The sequence below is a fragment of the Saccostrea echinata genome, unplaced genomic scaffold (genome assembly GCF_033153115.1).
Source record: "Saccostrea echinata isolate AGI-Se365-2 ecotype Australia unplaced genomic scaffold, CSIRO_AGI_Sech_v1 ptg000034l, whole genome shotgun sequence".
In the NCBI taxonomy this organism is placed as follows: Eukaryota; Metazoa; Mollusca; class Bivalvia; order Ostreida; family Ostreidae; genus Saccostrea; species Saccostrea echinata.
The window spans coordinates 699,066-720,137 of record NW_026889783.1 but is presented as its reverse complement, the minus strand read 5'-3'; the positions used below and the strand labels follow the sequence as shown (position 1 = coordinate 720,137).

General features: G+C 34.7%; 1 protein-coding gene and 2 long non-coding RNA genes across 3 annotated transcripts; 2 read left to right on the top strand and 1 right to left on the bottom strand.

Moving 5' to 3' along the window:
- The first annotated feature begins 1,003 nt into the window (after window positions 1–1,003).
- On the top strand, window positions 1,004–21,036 carry LOC133199481 (ras-associating and dilute domain-containing protein-like). Its single transcript, XM_061335293.1, has 11 exons — window positions 1,004–2,692; window positions 3,558–3,595; window positions 4,210–4,450; window positions 4,622–4,841; window positions 9,354–9,526; window positions 18,023–18,170; window positions 18,275–18,418; window positions 18,494–19,252; window positions 19,638–19,753; window positions 20,141–20,280; window positions 20,903–21,036. Exons 1-11 carry the CDS (start codon window positions 1,070–1,072, stop codon window positions 21,000–21,002), a joined length of 3,702 nt encoding a protein of 1,233 aa, XP_061191277.1. The 5' UTR covers window positions 1,004–1,069; the 3' UTR covers window positions 21,003–21,036.
- Window positions 10,483–14,768, top strand: LOC133199483 (uncharacterized). The gene is made up of 4 exons (XR_009722800.1): window positions 10,483–10,776; window positions 10,906–11,016; window positions 12,373–12,467; window positions 14,682–14,768. It is a non-coding gene; the product is annotated as an uncharacterized LOC133199483 (long non-coding RNA).
- On the bottom strand, window positions 15,293–17,134 carry LOC133199484 (uncharacterized). The gene is made up of 3 exons (XR_009722801.1): window positions 16,911–17,134; window positions 16,112–16,265; window positions 15,293–15,416 (listed from the first exon to the last, which is right to left on the bottom strand). It is a non-coding gene; the product is annotated as an uncharacterized LOC133199484 (long non-coding RNA).
- Window positions 21,037–21,072: the final 36 nt, after the last annotated feature.

Sequence of the window (21,072 nt, the reverse complement as noted above, 5' to 3'; positions counted from 1 at the left end):
TATTTTTTTTATGAATTGTGTTTGCAAGTCAAACAATTATCTTTTTTAAAACTCTTTTTATTGAATTTCTTTCAAGCGAGGATATTTGTAAACTAGTGCATTTCCTTCGGGAATTTATCGGACTGATCTAACAAACTTTCCCTCTTTTTCATTGTTTTTAAAACTCAGACTACGAGGACAAATAAAAAAAAATTCAACAGACAATTCCCTGTAGGGAGAAAAAATGTTCATTGAAGCAGACAATTGAAAAGTATATCAATTACAAGACCACGCGACTTCGTACAAAATTCCACCACTAATTTGGAGTATACTTAAAGACTATATTCTAACGTAACTCTTGGTATGTGGTCTTCATGCAATTTCATAGGAACGGCAAAGTCAACTGGATATGTTGGAGCGAAAGTAATCGTCATTGTATAATGAATAGTGAGAGTGAATTGTTCACTAATCCCGACTACTTTTCTTGATCGCTTTTCACTTGTCCAAACATGGTACTTCTTACCTATAAGAATAGTCGTATTATGGGGATTAGGAAATACTTATCGCAAGTATTTGAATTATTTTGTAAAATTATGTTTTGAAAGGATAAACAGGTTAAATATACAGGGAAAAAGAACATCTTTCCGCGGACTGAAAGTTGGTTGATATCATCGTGTTGTAGGGTAAGTTTGTAGTCTTTTAAATTATTGATTTGTTTGGTGGGGACACAATGGATCCCCCGACAAAGTCTGTTTATCAGAGTAAAGAATTTACATTTCATTTCTATATCAGTTTTAATCCTGGTTCCTCCAATGTAATTCAATTATGGTCCACAGTGGTTCTATGTACATAATATAAAAACTCAATAGACCGAAAACGCCCCGTGTAGCCAGTAATTTCCTTAAATTAACCCGCTGTTTTACTCGGAACACTACATTTCTTATGTACAATTTACACCTTGATGAAATTACCGACTATACTTTGAAAGATCTGTTTTCTTTTTTTCACAGGCAAAGTAGAAGCCAATGTTCTATAACTTGTATGGATTCTCACAGCTGATACTTGATGACAGTAGGGTGGTAATTTACGAATGATGGATGTTCCTTGGGGGGATCATTCTGTGCCCCGGGGATTGGACTTTCTTCACGACAGTGATATTGATCTGGAGAGCTCGCTCCCCCTGTATCTTGAGGAACAACAGATTCGGAGGAGAGTAATATATACAGGGAGGAAAAACAAATCGACCTCTGACGAAATCAGTGCAGTTCAGGAACTAAGTACTGATGAATACACTCCAGGAGTTTTAAAAATATTTGGGGACAAAATTGTTCATGGAGTTGAATATAAAAGTGTTTTAGCCTCCAAGAGATCTACTGCTGTTGAACTTGTAAAGCAGGCTTTGGAACGTTATGGATTACCCCCGTCATCGCACTCACAGTATGTTCTTTGTGATGTTGTTGGAACATGTCTACCTAGCGAGTCTACATCCGAGAGTGCCGGTACAGAGTTGGTCAGAAGAAGTAGTTCCAAATGGAGGAGAGTGTGTTCTCGGGTGATATCAGAATACGACCGTCCTCTCCTGCTGCAGAATTACTGGAAGCCAGGAGATGGTCACAGCCGACGTTACGAACTTCGTATGAAGTCGGAGTTCTCTGCAATTCCCTCAGAGGACGATACTTACGGATTGAACGAGAATGCTCGCCGGATATCTATGTCCAAACTCCGGCGCGGTGCCATTCCTTCCACCATTACATGGCAAGAACGAAAAATTGAAAAATTCGCGGACCAGCTTAATCTGGACGGAACTTTGTCTCGAATCAAGTCACCTTGGATGGTGAGGAAAACCGAGTGCAATAAAGTTTTGAATGGACTTAATGTTGAACATCCCAGTAATTTTCTTCCTGACTCATTCCTTCAAAACAAGAAACAAAATACAGAATCATTTTTTGCGCCAACAAATCGTCCATTTTTATTAACACTAAGGGGTTGTGACCCCAATAGAGATCCTTTGTTTCATGTGTTACAGTCTAGAACAACTCTTGTGTGCAATAGTAAAGAGAAGAGTTCAAATTGTATAAGGCTCTTTGCTCCTGATATTCATATTAAACATTGTCATCTTCATCTTCGACGTCTGACGTCGTCTGACAATCACTCTCCTGGCTACAACTACTGTTTGGAGCTGGAATGTGTCGTTCCTTCCAATATTAGAGTAAATGGATACCCCGTCAGTTCCAGAACCACTGTGCAATGTGGGGACATTCTTTCGTTGGGGAATTATTACGTGTTTCTCTTCAAGGATCTCACCGCTGGAATGGATATTCCTGCAGACCTTCTATGGTTAGGGTCAGTCGACTCAAATTGTAACGTTACAGACACTATCCAGTATCTTTCAAAGTTTCCTCTCAAACAAAACATTGTTCACGTTCCTCCCCTGATGCTTAGCCAAGCAGTGGATGACTCAATTTCTGTGTCCACGGTGGAATCCACTGGAGAATCTGTTGGTGAACGCTTCCGGTTCGCTTATGCGCGTGACAAAGAGGAAGAGGTTGTCAAGGCGATTGCCGCCATTATACGTCAAAACTCTGTAGATTTTTCCTTGGCTCCTGCTTTTTTGTACAGTATGTGCATCGAGTACGCCTGCCACCAGAAAGACCGCCATCACATTAGAAACTTGCTGCTACGAATCCTCGTAGTTACTAGGGAGAACGTTGCGGTACGGTACTGTTTTCTAACATATTTTCTATTTATCAATAAAAAATTAAAAATCAGTTATGGCAGATTTTTATTGATAAATAGAAAATATACGTCAGAGTAGAGGATGTCTTGTAGAAGCTACTTAAAAAGACGATCTTTCAAACGATTACCATTTATATTATACATGTACATGTATATTTTGCATTACTTGTATATATAGTTGGTGCAAATCATGAAACCGATTTTTGAACACCAGTTTCACAAGAAATATTTCTAGTAGTTTAAAATGTAAACATAAGACATATTGGGGTTTATGGGCTTATATATGGTAATTCACGCATTTCTAAACGACTTCCCTATTTTTTTTGGGGGGGGGGGGATTTACCAATTACTCCAATGTATGTATAGCCTCATAAACCCCCGAACTTGTTGTCATTTTAATGACTTTTACATTTAGAAAGTTTTTTTTCTTAAAATATAAGAAACGTGCATTGGATATAAAAGTCTTACTTTTAAAAAGACTTAAGATACAATACACAACAAAGAAATTCAAAAGCATGTTTCAATGCCCGAACCCTTTTGCATTTAGTCAGTGCAATTAGGAGAACGACTTTTTAGTACTGCACTATAATTTAGCCGTAGTTTAAAATGCCACAATGAGACATTGAATAAGATAGTCTATAATTTTCTATTGAAAAGAACACTTAATTGTATCAGCCAGAGGGTAAATTGTGGTATATTTACCGGTTTAAGAGAGTGGCACATAAATTGTTAAGCGAGATTTTGAACAATCAAATGTATACTTATTCCCCTATGTATGCAAGACAATAATATATGCATATAATGTATTCTGTTTGAGATTGAAGCCTTTGTTCCTTTCACAGGAGCTGTCTAAAGCATTACAAAACAACAAATTTAACTGGTAAGTCAGATTAATAAGTTAAATCTATTGTCAGTCAAGTTCTCATTAAACGGCAATTGAGTAAACCGACGTTTGCAATCACAAACGACCCTTTTCAAGTTATTGAAACCTCATACTTTTTGGTTTAATATCGATCTTGGTATATCGTGTGAAAGGTTGCATTTTTCTCACGACAACTAACTCTCCATCTTTTTTTTTAAAAATAAATGAATAAAAATAAAACGTCCAATTGCTTTTTTTTTAAAAGGAAAACACTTTCAAAAATACTTGAGATGAGTAGTATTTTCACTTTCGAGTTATCATTTTATGAAATTGCATTTGTTAATTTTTCATAGTTCTTGCATCAACTTCTAGTTTGCGTCTCTGAAAAGATTCCATTTCGGTGACAAAAAATAATCAAACGCTGTCTTCGAAAAAAAATCTATGAAACTTCAATATACTTCTATAAAAAGCCCCATCCAACTTTGGACTCCTGCATGAATTTTCAAAACATCAACTTTTTTATGTTAATGATGTATTTCTTCAGTTCTCTGAAAGTTTAGTAATTATCACAGAGTATATATCAACTAAAAGTTACACATAATTCAAATAGTGCTTTATACCTTTTACTCCAGTGGTTTAATTAAAAGTAAGAAACACATCACCATTGGAGAGGATTACCTGAAGTCCTTGTTAAGATGGATGTCCAACTGTGTACAGCTGATACTGTACCTCAGGGGACAGTCCTCTAAGTACAGGGCTGGAGGGAGGGGCGGACTGGACGACGATACACAGGGAGCATTTCACGAGCTAGCCTCTGGCCTAGAGGAGATTGTGGTTTTCTGCTTCCAGCAAACTGTGTACACTATCACCAAGGTATCTAGAACCCCTCAATACCTTTCTTCCTTAGCTTTTCGAATCCTCCCTTTTAATTCAAACCATGTTTATCGTATTAAAGTCTTCTCAGAGAATGGCTGAAGGGTTCTTTTGTTTAAAAAAAAGAGATTAGCAATGCATTTTTTTGGATTGTATTCTCCTCAATTTCAGGCTCTCTATATGTTGATGCCGGCCGTGCTCGATAGTAACCCATTTTCAGAAAATCATGGTCCAGAGAAGCGAGGGGGAGTGTGGAAAATCACAATGGTCCTTGACGTCATTATACAAATGACCAGTGGACAGCAGCTGCATACAGAAGTCGCTAAACAGCTCTTCATGTACATCTTCTTTTTCTGCAGTACATCTGTTTTCAACCGACTCTTTCTCCGGGGTACGTTTTCTGATCTTTTTACCCCCCCCCCCCCCTCACAATAACTCGTGTTAAGTATAAACCAAAGGATGTCTTGTTCAAGTATCACCTGTTAATTTCTAAAAAGAATAAACGAAAACACGATATTCAAGAAGGGTCCACTCATATCTCGCATTAATATAATAACTCCCATTTTTATTTACTTGTCGAAGAGTTAATGCGGTTGTTAAATATCCGTAGTTGCTATAGTGAACCTGTACATCTGTTAAGTTTCTCTCTCTCTCTCTCTCTCTCTCTCTCTCTCAAAGTGATATACCCTGATTGCGATGTACAGTGTAGTCTTTAGGGCTGGGACGAGATATCGATAATATCGATTCAATGTGGTGATGATGATGATACGCATATCGATACGTATGAGGAAATATCGAAATATCGTTAAAAAAAAACAGACTTGTGTTTTTCTTTGTTTACTTAACATTTTTGGTTAAATATATAAAATAAATATGCTACATATAAATATTAATATGAAATACATAATAATTAATACCATTTGTGTAAAATTATTTTGATTTACAACAGATATAAAACTTCTTTCGTCCCAGCTCTAGTAGTCTTGGTTACAAAAAATAGAAATAATCTATTTGAAGAAAAATTCTTTTAAAATGTTACAGTACTTCTTCATATTGTTTCCATTTCAATGAAACTACTGGTAGATACACAGAGAGACTGCATTAAGACAGTGAACAGTGTGGCCATAGTTACTAGAACAGAACATAATGTAACCTTATTCTTACTCTTTTTGATCCGATTTTAGTGAAACTAGGTACACTGGTTTGCTAAATAGAGATCCATAATTTCAATGCACTGTTTTCCAGTGGTTATACTTTTACCTAAAACAGAAAGATTTTGGGAAGTTTTTCGAAATGCATGTTACTGATTTTAATTAAAAGTTAGTAAAAAGTAGATTATATGAAGACTACGAAAGCCGGATAGGCTCATTTTTGACAAGAGAAAAAAAATATTTAACTCGTTATAACGAGAAAATTATCTCGTTATAACGAGTTAGTATCTCGTTATAACGAGTTAGTATCTCGTTATAACGAGTTAGTATTTCGTTATAACGAGTTAGTATCTCGTTATAACGAGTTAGTTATCTCGTTATAATGAGTTAGTATTTCGTTATAACGAGTTAGTATCTCGTTATAACGAGTTAGTTATCTCGTTATAACGAGATAATTATCTCGTTATAACGAGTTAGTTATCTCGTTATAACGAGTTAGTATCTCGTTATAACGAGTTAGTTATCTCGTTATAACGAGATAATTATCTCGTTATAACGAATTAGTTATCTCGTTATAACGAGATAATTATCTCGTTATAACGAGATAAAAATTGATCTAGAATTGATATATTTAAGTAAAGAATAGACCATTATTTATAGGAAATATACAGAAGCAAGTCGATCAAATTTGTTGAAGTGTGCGTGATAAAGATTCTATGGAACAGCATACTAGTTTTTTTGTGTTATACCTTTGATTAGTATTGTTTATTGGAGAGACCGAAGACAAATATACGGAAACTTGTGACCGCCTCATGTTGTTGTGTTATACCTTAAAATTGCAAAATAAAATTAGTGTCATCTTCAAATGGAATGTATATAAGATCAAAATTTTGTCAACTTGTACAAGGAGATCAGAAAAAAATGATATACTCTGGCTGATTTAACTGCCCTGTTCAAGCTTTCTTGAATTTGTTAAAATTATAATAATGTTTGCGTAATATTTGTCGCAATAAAAAATGCATAGAAATAATCCCATTATTTTGAATATTCCGAATAAATCATGTGGATATGAAACCATTTGTTAGGCTTTAACGATCATATTTTGATAATTCCTTGCCTGTTAACAAGGAATACCAGTTCAATTTTATCGTCTTAAAGGGGCAAGATCAAAATTCAATGTCTGACAAAAAAATAAATTCACGTTGTTTTTATCATCAATCCCTCCTTCCCCTCAATAATAAATATGATGAATATCAAGAACTAATACTGTACTTATCACTTAATAATTTATATATTTCTTCTGTTTATTAAAAGAAAGAAACATTTTAATTTACCAATTTGGCATGGAATTTTAAATTACAATATGTAATTTTTGCGTTATTATCAATGTGGTAGAATTAAAAAAAACTTTTGGAGCTCTTTATTCTACGGAAGCCACAATAAAAGGTGAAAGTCAGCATTAGTAAAAACAGTTGACATGTGATCCTTTTTGGGTATAGAATGAAAGTTTAATATCTAAAGTTTACAATATGATAAGCATTACTTAAGGTGTATTTCAAGCATAAATTTTGCCAAGAAATGTGATTTTTGATATTTTCACTCGTGCTTCGCACTCATGAAAATTAAAAAAAAAATCCCTGTCCCACTCGTGAAATAAATTCCATATCAACTACAAAACATTGAATATCCTCTATTTATTACCCCCCCCCCCCCCCCTCCGAAAAAAAAAATCATCAATCTCTTTTTGAAATAAAAATTATATGCTTGTAAAGTATACATAATAAATATTGTGATGAGGAAAATAATTAACGACATTGCTTCAATGTTGTATTAATAATATAAATGTACATATGTAGCATTAGGCCTATTCGTTGATCAATCCTAAGTAAAAAGATTATAAAAGTGAACTGGCTTTGTAAACTCTGTAAACTTTTTTTGTTTTGTAAACTCTGGTTTGACGTTCTGACACTATGTGGTAAACATATAGGATCCGCCAAATAGACGTGAATCTCAAATAGGTCTCCGTGAATCTCCACAACTTGGACCCCCCCCCCCCCCGCAAAAAATATAAACAGTGAATCATGACAGAATATTAGATAAAATGCCAATATCAGCAGATCAGATTTAACGTCTTATTACTTAAAAGGATGTAATATCATTTTTGCTTCACCATTCCTCATTTTGGCGGACAATATGCATAAGTCACGAAGTTCAAAGGGGGGGGGGGGTTAAACCAAGTAAAATATTTGACAAGTAAAAAGAAAAAAAATAGATTTGATATTCCAACTACGAGTATTCGCCATTATTTTCGGGAGATATTTACTCAGGTAAAAAAATATGGAGGAAGGGGCACGAAGATACTCTTGACCGCCCCCTTTTCAAAAGTGGTGGTGTGGACATTAGCCTCTCTATTACTACGCCTATGATCTAACTGCTGATGTCTCACCATCCCCCGTCTTCAAAACATTTCTGAATCTCAGAAGTAACATATGTATAACACTGTAATCTATATATTATATGTTGCATAAACGATATGTTGCACTTATATTGTCTCTGATATTTAATTTTAGCGGTATAGAAATTGATATATGAAAGTGTATACCAGTAAGTCGTCCAAAACATATCGAAATAGTGTCATTCATCAGAAATAGTTGTCATAAATAAATTGCCAAAGTTTGAAGCAAGTATGTTTGGCAAAATTATTTTAAGAAAAAAATCGCGTCCTAATGCAACAATTTGAGGAAGAGTTCACGAAAATGTGTAAATGTGTTCGCCTTAGAGTTGCTATGATTATTGACAGCGAGATAGTTCAAGATTTAATCATAAGTAAACCCCAGAGCAAATTAAAATTTCAACCATTTATCAATTGTTCAAGTTAAATTTGACTGATAATTACTTGCTAAAAATTCAACGGCATTTAAAACTGCAGCCATTTTTATTCCTATATTGCTATTAAGTCTCGAAATAACAAGAAAACTGTCTCGTTATAACGACATAAATAACTTGTTAAAACGAGATAATTATCTCGTTATAACGAGTTAGTATCTCGTTATAACGAGATAATTATCTCGTTATAACGAGATAACTAACTCGTTATAACGAGATACTAACTCGTTATAACGCGATAATTATCTCGTTATAACGAGATACTAACTCGTTATAACGAGATAACTAACTCGTTATAACGAGATAACTAACTCGTTATAACGAGATAACTAACTCGTTATAACGAGATACTAACTCGTTATAACAAGATAACTATCTCGTTATAACGAGTTAATTATTTTTTTATCTTGTCAAAAATGAGCCTATCCGGCTTTCGTAGAAGACAGATATTGCTTTTTAGGTTTTGGATTGGTTGCTAAAAATAGAATAATTCGTGTAATTAATTCTTGTAAATTGCCGTTTCTCCATTAGATTCAGTTTGATTTCTATTAATTAAACTGCTAAAAAGAGTAGAAAACATGAAGATATATAATTCTGTAAATGTAAAAATCCAGGAAAACAAACAATTTACAAATGCAACTTTCTCTTACAATACAAAAAGTACAAAGTAGTAGGCTTATTACAGATTTCTTGTTATACCTTTTATGTAACGAATTTTCTTGAAGTGAAACTTGGTCTCTCAATAGAAATTCGAATTGAAAACATTTAGCGATGCATTTGATATTAGTATATTAAATGATTATCTATGCCTTTAAAAAAAATCTGCTACTGGTTTCAGTGGAACTTGCAGTTCATTTCTTTTTCAGATGCTGGATCCACTTACTACAACTGGACAGCAGGTGTCCGGATCCGTGCCAACATAGGAGAGTTAGAAGAATGGGCAACGAGGAACGGTCTAGATGAAGAATTCAATCAAATCTTTGAGAAACTTTTAACAGCTGCAGAGCTTCTGTCAACCTCTAAATCTATTTTACTGAAGGTTTGTTTATGAAATATCTTTATTACCTTGACATCTTTTAACAACTTATAAGTGACTAGTTGTCCCATCATAAATCTCATGTATACATACCCGATATTCAGTATTTGAAACGACATAAAAACAATGTATTTTTATACCTCCTGCTTGAAAAGGGGGGGTGTATATACATGTAGTGATGAGGGTGTCTGTCAGTCCGTCCATCTCCGTCCGTTACAGTTGGGGGTAGCTATCCCTTATTTCCAACCCCTCTTACACCACTGAATGCAATTTAATGAAATTTTCAGGAAATCTTTGTTACATAAAGGCATTGTGCATCTATTTTTTACGTTTCGATCGGACACATATTTTGGGGTTTCCCATTCCAAAACATGGACACAGTTATTCTTTATTTAACATTTGGGGTACTCATGTCTTATCCGCAACTTCTACTAAACCACTGAATCAAGACTTTCACGGTATCTTTATTACAACATGTCATTGTGCACCTCTTATTTTAAGTTTTGATCGGAAATATATCTGGGATTTCTATGAGGCGCCGTTTTGGTATTTACTGCCAAAAAGTGATATCACCTATTCGAATAAGTGATATCACCTATTCGAATAGGTGATATCACCTATTCGAATAGGTGATATCACTCATTCAAATTGAATAGGTGATATCACCTATTCGAATAGGTGATATCACCTATTCAAATAGGTGATATCACTTATTCGAATAGGTGATATCACTTATTCGAATAGGTGATATCACCTATTCGAAATGAATAGGTGATATCACCTATTCGAATAGGTGATATCACCTATTCGTGCTGAATAGGTGATATCACCTATTCGAATAAGTGATATCACCTATTCGAATAAGTGATATCACCTATTCAATTTGAATGAGTGATATCACCTATTCGAATAGGTGATATCACCTATTCGCATTTCTTACGACAACAAATAATGAATGCTCCCTTCCTCAAGATTATCTAGATTTTCATTGGAACCAAGCAAATTCGGGCTGCGTTAGGGTCTGTAAGTCTCGTCACGTGACTCGCGAGATTTTTCGATAATATTAACTTCCAGGTACCTCACACATGGAGATGTGTATTGGGTTATGCATGTTTATGGTTTACACAAAGCGTATAAGGAAAGTTTAAGCAGTTGTACAAAGCCGAAGGGTTCTCCGACTTACGATGGATAAATTGAGGGTCGTAAAAGCTTGGGTGCGAGCAAGTAGGAGGAGAATTTCGATCGAAGTACAGGTAAACAAGTCAGAGAATGTCACCTGCATGCTTCTTGGGTATTCTTGGGTGAAATAGAAGTCTTATATTATACATTTGTATCTGATTAGAATAGTTTTGTTATCATCATTCCAACTAATTTATTAACAGATTTTTCTTGAATTCGAGGATAATGATGTTATTACCAGCTGATTAAGGAGGAGTAGTGTAAGTGTCAGATGGGTACGAACGTCATCTTGTGACAGCATCACCTTTGTTTGGGTAAATAATTTGTTCAGAATACGCTTCATTTATCAACAAAAATTTAGCTGTTGCATGTCAGTAGGTCTAGTTTTTTAAGTATTCAATGTTTGAAAGCACTTATCAGGTCCAGTACAATCTTTTGATTTAGCTATATATATAGCTTTATTAAGGTGTTCAGAATAGCTTAATTTAGCTATTTTATCACACTTTTTCTTAAATGTATACTTTTCTCAGCATGCACAAAAAGTCGCACCTTGGTGCAGTGATGATACTCAACCTTGAACTCATCTGAAATTGATGCATTTAAAACTCACTCATTAAAATCTCCTTGCATACATGTGATAATTTTTAGGTCCAAATACTGTACAGCAGTCCTCAAAATACAGGAATTTGAGTGAAAATACTGTACATTGTTCATCAAAAAACTATACAAAAAACTGTAAAAAATATTGACCAAAAATCAATGTAAGAGGTTCATTTTTTAAGCTCTTCTGAGCCAAAGGCCCAAAGAGCTAATGCTGTGGCCATTTGTGCGGTGTACGTAAACTTTTTAGAATATGGGCCATAACTCAAGAACCCTTTGGCCATTATTGTCAAATTTGTCACAGGGTTATAATCCTTGGGCCAAGGGCTTCTGTTTATACTAAAACTAGGGTTGTGACCCTTAAACAAGGGGAGATAATTAGGGAAATAGAAACAAAAGAGACTTTGTACTCAAAGTTCTAAAAGTTTTTGGGCTACATATGCAATTGATACAGTTACTTCTTCAATGAATTTATAAAGGAGGCCAATTGTGGTCAACAAGATAATTGATTAATTCAGTACATTCAATGAGAAGCAATCATACTTATCCATGCCTCAATGCACACAAGGTAGTGGACAGTTACTCAAATAATAGAATTAATCTTTTGCTTAAAAGTAATCAAAGTTGCAAAGTTGGAGCTATCTTTGATTTTGCTTGTTGTTTCGATAGCCCATAGCACATATATGAATAGTCAAATACATGCAACTTTTTGTCTATTTCTTACCAAAATAATTTTTGTGAAAAAACTGCATATAAATAGCTAAATCAAGCTATTTTGAATAGCTTAATAAAGCTAAATAGCTATTTCAAGCTATATAGCTAAATTAAGAGATTGTACTAGACCTGCTTATTTCCCAATCCCAACGATAAAACTTTCTTTATATATTCTGCAAATTCTCTCTGCATTTATCATTGAACAAATTCATATGACTGCAATTATATGACCATATTCTTCAGTTTAGAGAGCATGTTATAGAGGATATTTTGGTTAAAGTTTTGGTCTGTTTCATGCAGTGTTTGAAATATTCTTTCATCTTACACAATTGTATACATTAAGATTTATTTTATAGCTAAAATACAAGAGAACTGCAGCATCTAAGACTACATGTACATCGACTTTGAATAATTTACCCGGTATATCCTCAAAAAGGCAACTTAAATACAGGTATGAAATTGATGTCACAAAATAAGTTTTTGGACTTACATTTACTCTTATAATTCATATACATATAAAGCATATAAAAAATAAAAATAGAAAAGAATTAAAGGTTCATCAGGTGACAGCTCAATCATGTATGGAATATTATTAGGCCAAATAAAAAAATATGTGTGGTTCCCATTACCTGACCGTCCCTATTTTAGATCCCCGACCCTAAACTTTTTTTCGGCAATATTCATATTTATTTTCCGGAATTTTCCGTGATTTCCGTCATCCACTTCGGTATTAGTTTTAGTTCCAGCAATGGCGGCCTCCATGCAAAAATCGTTTCAACACGTAGTGCAAGTGTTTGATGGTGTTAAATCTAAAGCAAGCTAGCATGGCGTGGCAGTATACCTTTTTCCAGCACCATGTTTTTTTGTTTGTTTGTTTTTTGGTTGCCAAAATTAAATAAATATGCCCAAGAGTGGCGAGATTCAGTTAGTTGCTCTGTTTACAGCTGGTTTATAACAAGTGCATGCTGATTAGCCCCTTTATTATTTAATGCACGCAAAGGTGTGAAGTCAGGATAGGAAATCACTTCTCGCTTGAAAGCACACAGACAGCTGGCCAGGTAACGTTTTTTGGAGTTAGGGGGAAGATAACATGAGAAAACATTTATTTGATTGCATTGATTACGCAAGAATTAGCCCAATGTGTAAGATAGATTAACTTGTAAACTATTAAATAATTTATATCAGGATCATTTCTTTTAAACCGAAAGTAGAAAAAAAACAGTTCATGAGGAAAAGTGAAAAAGAAGACTGCTGATTTTACATGAATAAAGTCAACTTGCAAAACACCAATATATATGAGAAATGAGCTTGGAAGTATGAAGTCTTCAATGAGGCAAAAAGGTTTCATGAAAGGATTTAAAATTTTAATAATATTAAATATTTGTAATTCTGACAAATTTGAATGATTCTATGTCATCTTGCTTAGGTGATTTATTTTGTTTTAAACATTACTGTACAAAGTGTAGGTGTCACGTTCTTTTCCTCTGACAGCTCTTAGCAGAACTCTCATGTCCGTTTTCTAGTTTATAGTTCAGAATTTATTATTAAGTAAAATAAGAACTGTTCTGGATAAAAGTAATTAATTAATTTCATTTATAAACACTGATTTTAAAAAAAGGATGTTCACCTTGGACTTTATTTTTTACAAAAAGAAAAGATTGTGTTTTCATTATTTTTGATTTAAAAATATTTGTTTCATATTCATAACTAGGGTGCCCCCTGCCAATGTTGACTAGTATATTTAACGCCACATCGAAATGCCACTTATTTTCTCCTTCACTCTGTTCATCCACATATAAAACATTTCTTTTCTGAACCATAGTTGGAAAAGACTGAATTCAAAATAAACAAAACATTTATTAGTTATGAGTTGTATACTCAGCTCTTCACAAAATATTTGTTTTTTCGCATTCTATAATGTACAATTTTAGATTTTATATACCTGTATAAAGACTTCTGCAGCAGATTCCGATAGAGAAATCATGATCTATATTTAAGATTTAATGTATAATGCTTAAGATATCCATTAATTTTACTTATAATATACAATTCTGAAATTAATATCATCCTTTAAAAACAAGGATAGCACATATCATCTTCATAAACACTTAACATTCTTAAAAAAGAAAATATAATATCCAAATAACAGTTAAATAATTCAATTTGCTCATGCTGATTTTCTTCAAACACTGTATTTTCTAGATGAGTATGAACTCGAATGAATAGAATCAGCAAACAACTGTTTAAATACCCAAGACATTTTATTCACACATTAAAGCACATATCTAATCCATATGCTTAAGAGAAAACATATCTAACACTCTACACATAAAATAGTTCACTTATGCTAACGAAAAGAAATAGGTATTATTTAGAAAAATTTAGAAAATCATTTTGTACTAAAAAAAAAAAATAATAAAAAATCCCTACCTACCCTATTTTTTTTGGAGGTGTAACCGGAACCACACATTTTTTTGTTTGGCCTTAATGCTGAGTTTCCAAATGCAAAATTAAGGGTATTCGATATATTCCATACAAGTTGTCAATCATTTATTAGTGATTTATACAGAGGTTCATTTGCATATAAATGTTGATAACATTGTTTTACTGTCTTTATTAACTTGTAATACTAAATTTCATAAATTGACAAATTCATTCTTTTTAGAAAGTGCATATAATTTGGAAAAGAGACCATCAATCCACTGGGGGGTATCGCATGAAAGCAATGATTATAGAATATTGTAAGGCTGGAGGAGTTACAGTACAACAGGCAGGCGAGTAATGGTACTTTGTTCTGGAAATTTTTCGCCCCAGTTTTATTTTTCTCATTCTGCCCTCCTTACAAGTAGGTGAATTTAAAATGGGACAAATTCGAAGAAGGCAGCATATATCTTTTAAACACAAATGTGTCTGATCAAATTTGAAAAGGGCAAAATTGTTTTCAAGGGTGAAAGAGTGAATATTTTAAAAATTAGAATGGGGTAAAAATATCCAATAATACAGGTTATATATATTAACACAGTACATATGCATTTCTCTTTTCTTTATAATGAAAATAATTTGTTCTGTAAAAGGACAAATTTTGTTCTGATTTGTATCAAATAAATAAATATGTGCCAGATTTATTATTTTGCAGGCACCTAAGTTACCATCAGTTGTGTGTCAAGCTGTGCAAAAATTCTATGTCATGTTACAGAATCTTTCTTATATACAGGTATATGTCTGCGCATCTGGCAATCTTAGGACATCACTGGATGGTTTTGTTTCTCTGCCAGTTAACAGTGTCATAAGCAGTTGATTGATATCACAGTTCCACTGGCATAGTATTTGTGGTTGAATGGTGCCATTTTTAAGAAAACTTTTCACAAAAACCTGGAAAACATCAGATGGAAAGGAGCATCTACAAGAAAAACAGTTAACACTTTCTTGAATATTAACAATGATATATCATGCCCATTTACATCCTTTATATAAACTAATTAACCTAATCATAGAGAATTATGTACAAATTTGTCCTTTTCTGTATTTATAGTGTATTAAATTGATTTTACTAATTTATAAATATTTATGTTTTTCACAGTCATTAACATTTACAAATAGAAGTACACATAACATAAAAATATTACATGTTTAGTAGGATAACGTGAAATTGTTATACCACAAAAACCATCGCTGATCTCGCCTCGGTCAGCAATGGTTTTTAAGGGGTAAGAATTTTACATCACCCAAAATAAACAGGTAATATTTTTCTTGTCATAAAATGCATTTTAAAGAAAACATCAAGGTGAAACGAATGTGCAAACATTCTGCACAGTTAACATTTTTTATTACTGTATATACTGTTACCCGTAGTCATGCATTTTCAACCATTGGGATGTAATGTTTGGCATACAGTATGGTAATAGTACTTGTTAACAAATGTTTTTTAAACCAATCAAATTTGACTATTTAACATGAAAGTGTATCATAACAAATTTATCTAGCATAATGGTGCTGTAAGTAACCATGGAATGTGAGCTTGTGTGAACTTGATCCTGAATTATTAAGTTTTGATATTGTAAAAAAGAATTGTGCAGCCTAAACTTTAACTTGTACCTGATTTAAATGGAGTTCCGTCATTAACAACTTGGAAGTTGGAAGTTGTCACACTCATCATGAGTATAATAACTGGGGGATCTGCTTCATTTGCAGATACATGGATAACACATTCACTCAAAGCACTGTCCCTTTTTCAGTACCTTGTGCAGCCCTGTAATATATAATGACAAATGGAGAAAATTGCCTATTTCAAGAAAAAAAGTCTGTCTCATAATTGTAGGAGTATTGGCAAGGGGGGGTGGGGGGGGGGGTCATGAAACTTGGCGGTTAATCCAGTTTGTATGTGTAAATGAAAAATGCCTTCTTCTTTGTAGAATAAAAAATGATTATTTTTTGAGTGTTTGTGACCATTTTTATTTCCGAATAGACAGGGTAGCTTATAGCCTACAGAATGAGCTGACCATTTTTATTTATTGTTGTAATTAAAAAAAAAAAAGAATGTGTTTTCTACAAAGATCATATGTTATAGACGTGGTATTCAACTTTGTATTCCCATGGTCGATGCATTTGGGTACATCTATTTTTTTTATTTGCTTTCAATGACATCGCATTCAATATCCCAAACTCATGTATACCTGTCCAATACTCCAAATTATACCACTGTAAGCTAAGTCAATGCTTTAAATTTATGAAACCAATCTGTAGATAAGCGTACCTTTTGAATACAGACGATTTTAGCATAAAAACGATTTAATTTTCCCTTTTTGCTTAAGTATGTTGGCTAATCTTGGCCCCCTCGGAATAGCTTGTGTTTACGTTATGTAATGAAAAAATAAAGCAATTAAACGCTATTTACCTGCATCTATCAATCCACTTTCTCCTCTTCTTTGCAACAATCGGGGATCAAAACAAACTACAAGTTTAATAATTCCACTGCGATGCTTACAACTTAAGTAATCCATTGTCTCCAAGAACGCTCAGGTACCCGGGAGTTATAAAACGAAAGTGAAAGTCAACGAGACTTACAGACCCTTTGAATTTTCCTATAGTATACATGATAGATAAGTGTAATAAATATAATTTGTGAGCAAAAACAAACAACAAATTCTACTGGGGTGCTTAAAACTAAATGCGAAGCTGTTGTAAGCCATTGTCTGCAAGAATGGTAAGTTATAAAACGAAAGTGAAAGTAAATGAGAATTAAAGCTATAGTCTTGGGAGCAGTTGTTATTTCATAAATAATTTGAATAGGTGATATCACCTATTCGAATAAGTGATATCACCTATTCAAAATGATTAAGTGATATCACCTGTTCGAATAGGTGATATCACCTATTCGAATAGGTGATATCACCTATTTGATTTGAATAGGTGATATCACCTATTCGAATAAGTGATATCACCTATTCAAAAGGAATAAGTGATATCACCTATTCGAATAAGTGATATCACCTATTCGAATAAGTGATATCACCTATTCGAATAAGTGATATCACCTATTCGAATAGGTGATATCACCAATTCAAATCGAATAGGTGATATCACCTATTCGAATAGGTGATATCACTTATTCGAATAGGTGATATCACCTATTCGAATAGGTGATATCACCTATTCAGAAGCTGAATAGGTGATATCACTTATTCGAATAGGTGATATCACCAATTGAATAGGTGATATCACCTATTCGAATAGGTGATATCACTTTTTGGCAGTAAATACCAAAACGGCGCCTCATAGATTTCCGTAGCAAAACATGGACTTTGCTATTATTCTCGATAAAAAGGGTATCCATTTTGTTAATGTAACTCCTCCTAAACCCCTGAATGAAATTCATTGAGAAACTTTCGCAGAATCTCATTTACATACCAAGAAATGCACTTTGCCATTATACTCATATGGGAGCTTGGTGTTGATTTTTTTATGAGCTCAGTGCTCACAGTACCTCTTGTTTCTTTTGTTTTCCAGTACGACTGGATGAACATGAGAGTGAATTATCATCCTCTGAATGAGGCACAGTTGCATCGTCTGCTACAAGGATACAGTCTGGGCGGGAAATCTCCACCATATTGCTGGAATCCACCACCAGAGGACCGGCATCAAGCTCTGCAAGAGGGTAGATCGAGATTTTCTGTCAAGGGATCACTTGGACTTTTGTGTGTGTTATTATGCAGCTAGTACTGTTTTTTTTTTTTTACATTATTGATAAAATATTTGCAGATGAGATTCTACTGGAGATGTCAGGTCATCCACCCTTTCTATTTCCACAAGACTATGGCGTCATAGATCTCGCTCATCCACCAGACGACACAGAGTTTTGGGCACATTTTAAAAAACTATACGCACAATATGGCATTGCCGAAGGTTGGTCATTTTCGGTATTTAGGTGTAATTCTTACATTATATACAAAGATAATCAAATTGTTTCGTCTCTTACAGATGACAGCGACATTGGATCGAATGCTTCATACACGCCGCAGTTTGTGGGTAGTTTTCCGAAAGTAGAACTTCAGAAGTCATTTTTTAGTAAGCCATTGATAAAACAGAGAAACTTTGGAAATAAACCTTCCCCAAGACGAGTACAGTTCGCCCCAACAAATCTGGAGACCGATTCCGATACTCATGCGCGTGTAGACGCACGCAGAAACTTACGCCAATCTAACGCAAGCGTATCAAGTGATTCTGTGTTGGTTAGAGGTAGCGTTCTGAGATGTTCCGGAGGCTCTAACCAAAGATCAGTGTCACTGAATGATTCGGCAGATAGACGACTGGATGAACTGATAACAAACGGTCTTACAAGTGATGCCCCTGTTCCAGTAAAAGGTGATATACAAAATATCCGATGCCTGAGCCCCCCGCCCCCCTTGCCTCCTCGTCATGTGCGAGAAAACTCCCTTAATATCCCACCAGACTTGCCACCCAAACCCCACGCAGAAAACATCCAGTTAACAAAAACTTCCAATGTATCAGAACATTCCGAGTACCTTGGAGCATCAAATCACATGAAATTTGAATCTCCAGTTAATGATGATGACGAAGGAGAATACATGTTTCCAAAGAATCTTTTGGTAAATGGGAATAAACAGATACTAGAAAATCAACAGCAGAACAGAATGGGCACCAGGCAGCAGCACAGTCCACCATCATCCATAGACAATAGGTGTCAGTACAGTCCTTCCTCACCTAGAGACGACGTTTGTAAGTGTATGACACATCCGGAGCATGATAATAAACACCAGGCCAGGGCAATAGAAACCGGGTGGGGGGAGAGGGGGGCAGGGGGGAGGGTTGCCCCCAAATAATTTTGCCAATACAATGTATATACTATACCATAGAAAAAAGTATTTTCGATTAATGGTTGTGTCCCCTTGATAATAACGTCTGATGACCCTTTAATGCGTCTTCCGAATTTTCAACTAAAAATACAAGAGTTTTAAAAAGTGCTCACGCCTTGCAGTAAATGGGTATACTAGTATTTATACCGCGGTAAATTGCAATGAATTCCACTAAATTACAATGAATTTCACATATTATTAAATATATTTGATCTCATAATCTCAATTCTTGGTTTTTTTTCTTCCAGTTTCTGATACAAGTGATAACCAGGACGTATCCCCCCGCTCAACCAGTAACCCAGTATTTGCTGTTAGTATTGCAAAAGGCAGTAGTGGACTGGGACTGGGGTTAATTGATGGATTGGTGAGTAGAATCTAGAGTGAATGTGGCAAATATCATATCTGGTGAAAAAATATAATGCGTAATTACACTACAAAATTGGGTACATATTCAGAATGTCAGGTAAGTGGGAAAATGTTCATTTACTCATTATGACTTTAAAAAAAAATTATTAGCGCAAGTCACGTTTCATTCACTTTTCCTCCAACTAAGCAAGTTGAGGCCCACTGGCTTCTGAACGTTGTAAGGCCTTTTAATGTAATTTGTATTATTTACAGTCTACCCCACTTCGTATGGCGGGGGTCTACATTAGAAAGATTCTATAGACTTTGTATTATTTTCAGTATACCCTCACTTCGTATGGCAGAGATCTACATTAGAACGATTCTCGAGACTTTGTATTATTTTCAGTATACCCCACTTCGTATGGCGGGGATCTACATTAGAAAGATCCTGGCGGGTAGCCCTGCGGAGGAGCAAGGACAGATCACAGTAGGAGATCGTCTGCTGTGTGTAAATGGCAAGAGTATTGTTGGAGCAGACTATCAAAGGTACCGAATATTTTGCCATACCTTGTGTATTTGATAAGTTATTTGTGAAATATATGGTGTCCGGAAAGGGCCATTTGGAAAAAAAAAAGAAAAAAACATGCCATCGCGCTAATACACAACACGCCATCACGCTTTCAAGCAACACGCCGTTGTGCTAACACTTTACACAACACGCCGTCGCGCTGTCACACAACACGCTGTCGCGCAAACGCAACTTTACACAACACGCTGTCACACAACTCACTAACACAGCTTTGTGATAACGCGACGGCGTGATGTGCGAACTTGTGTTGGCGTGACGGCGTGTTGTTCAATGATGTGTTAGCGCGATGGCGTGCTGTGTATTAGCATGATGGCGTGTTGTGTGTTAGCGCGACGGTGTGTTTTTCTGAACGAGCTGTTGAGCTTTTGCAAATGGCCCTATCTGGACATCATAGAAATATTATTTAAAAATTACATTTAACTACACCTTACAATTTGATAGCTAGAAAAGGGGGTCACTGATAACAAGACAAAATCTCTCAGGCTCTCCAATTCATTTCACTCAATTTTTCAAGTTTGTTGATTGTATTAGGTATTATTTATATACTGAAAGGTTAAGAAACTCTCTGTTCTCTTTCAGTGCTATGAGACTTATAAGAGCATCTGGTGAAAACCTCACACTTCTTATAGCCAAAGGAAATGACACCATTGCTGCTAAAGTGACTTCAACGAACTGTTGATTTCTGAATGAAAAGTGCTTAGTAAATACGGAGTCTGTGATGGGAGACATTTCCTGTTAACTGCCACAAA

Coding starts and splice junctions, on each gene's coding strand:
- LOC133199481 (XM_061335293.1), top strand. CDS start 1,070: ATGATGGATGTTCCTTGGGGGGATCATTCTGTGCCCCGGGGATTGGAC. Junction 9,527..18,022: donor CTAAATCTATTTTACTGAAG/GTTTGTTTATGA, acceptor TTTGTTTTCCAG/TACGACTGGATGAACATGAG. Junction 18,171..18,274: donor GCATCAAGCTCTGCAAGAGG/GTAGATCGAGAT, acceptor AAATATTTGCAG/ATGAGATTCTACTGGAGATG.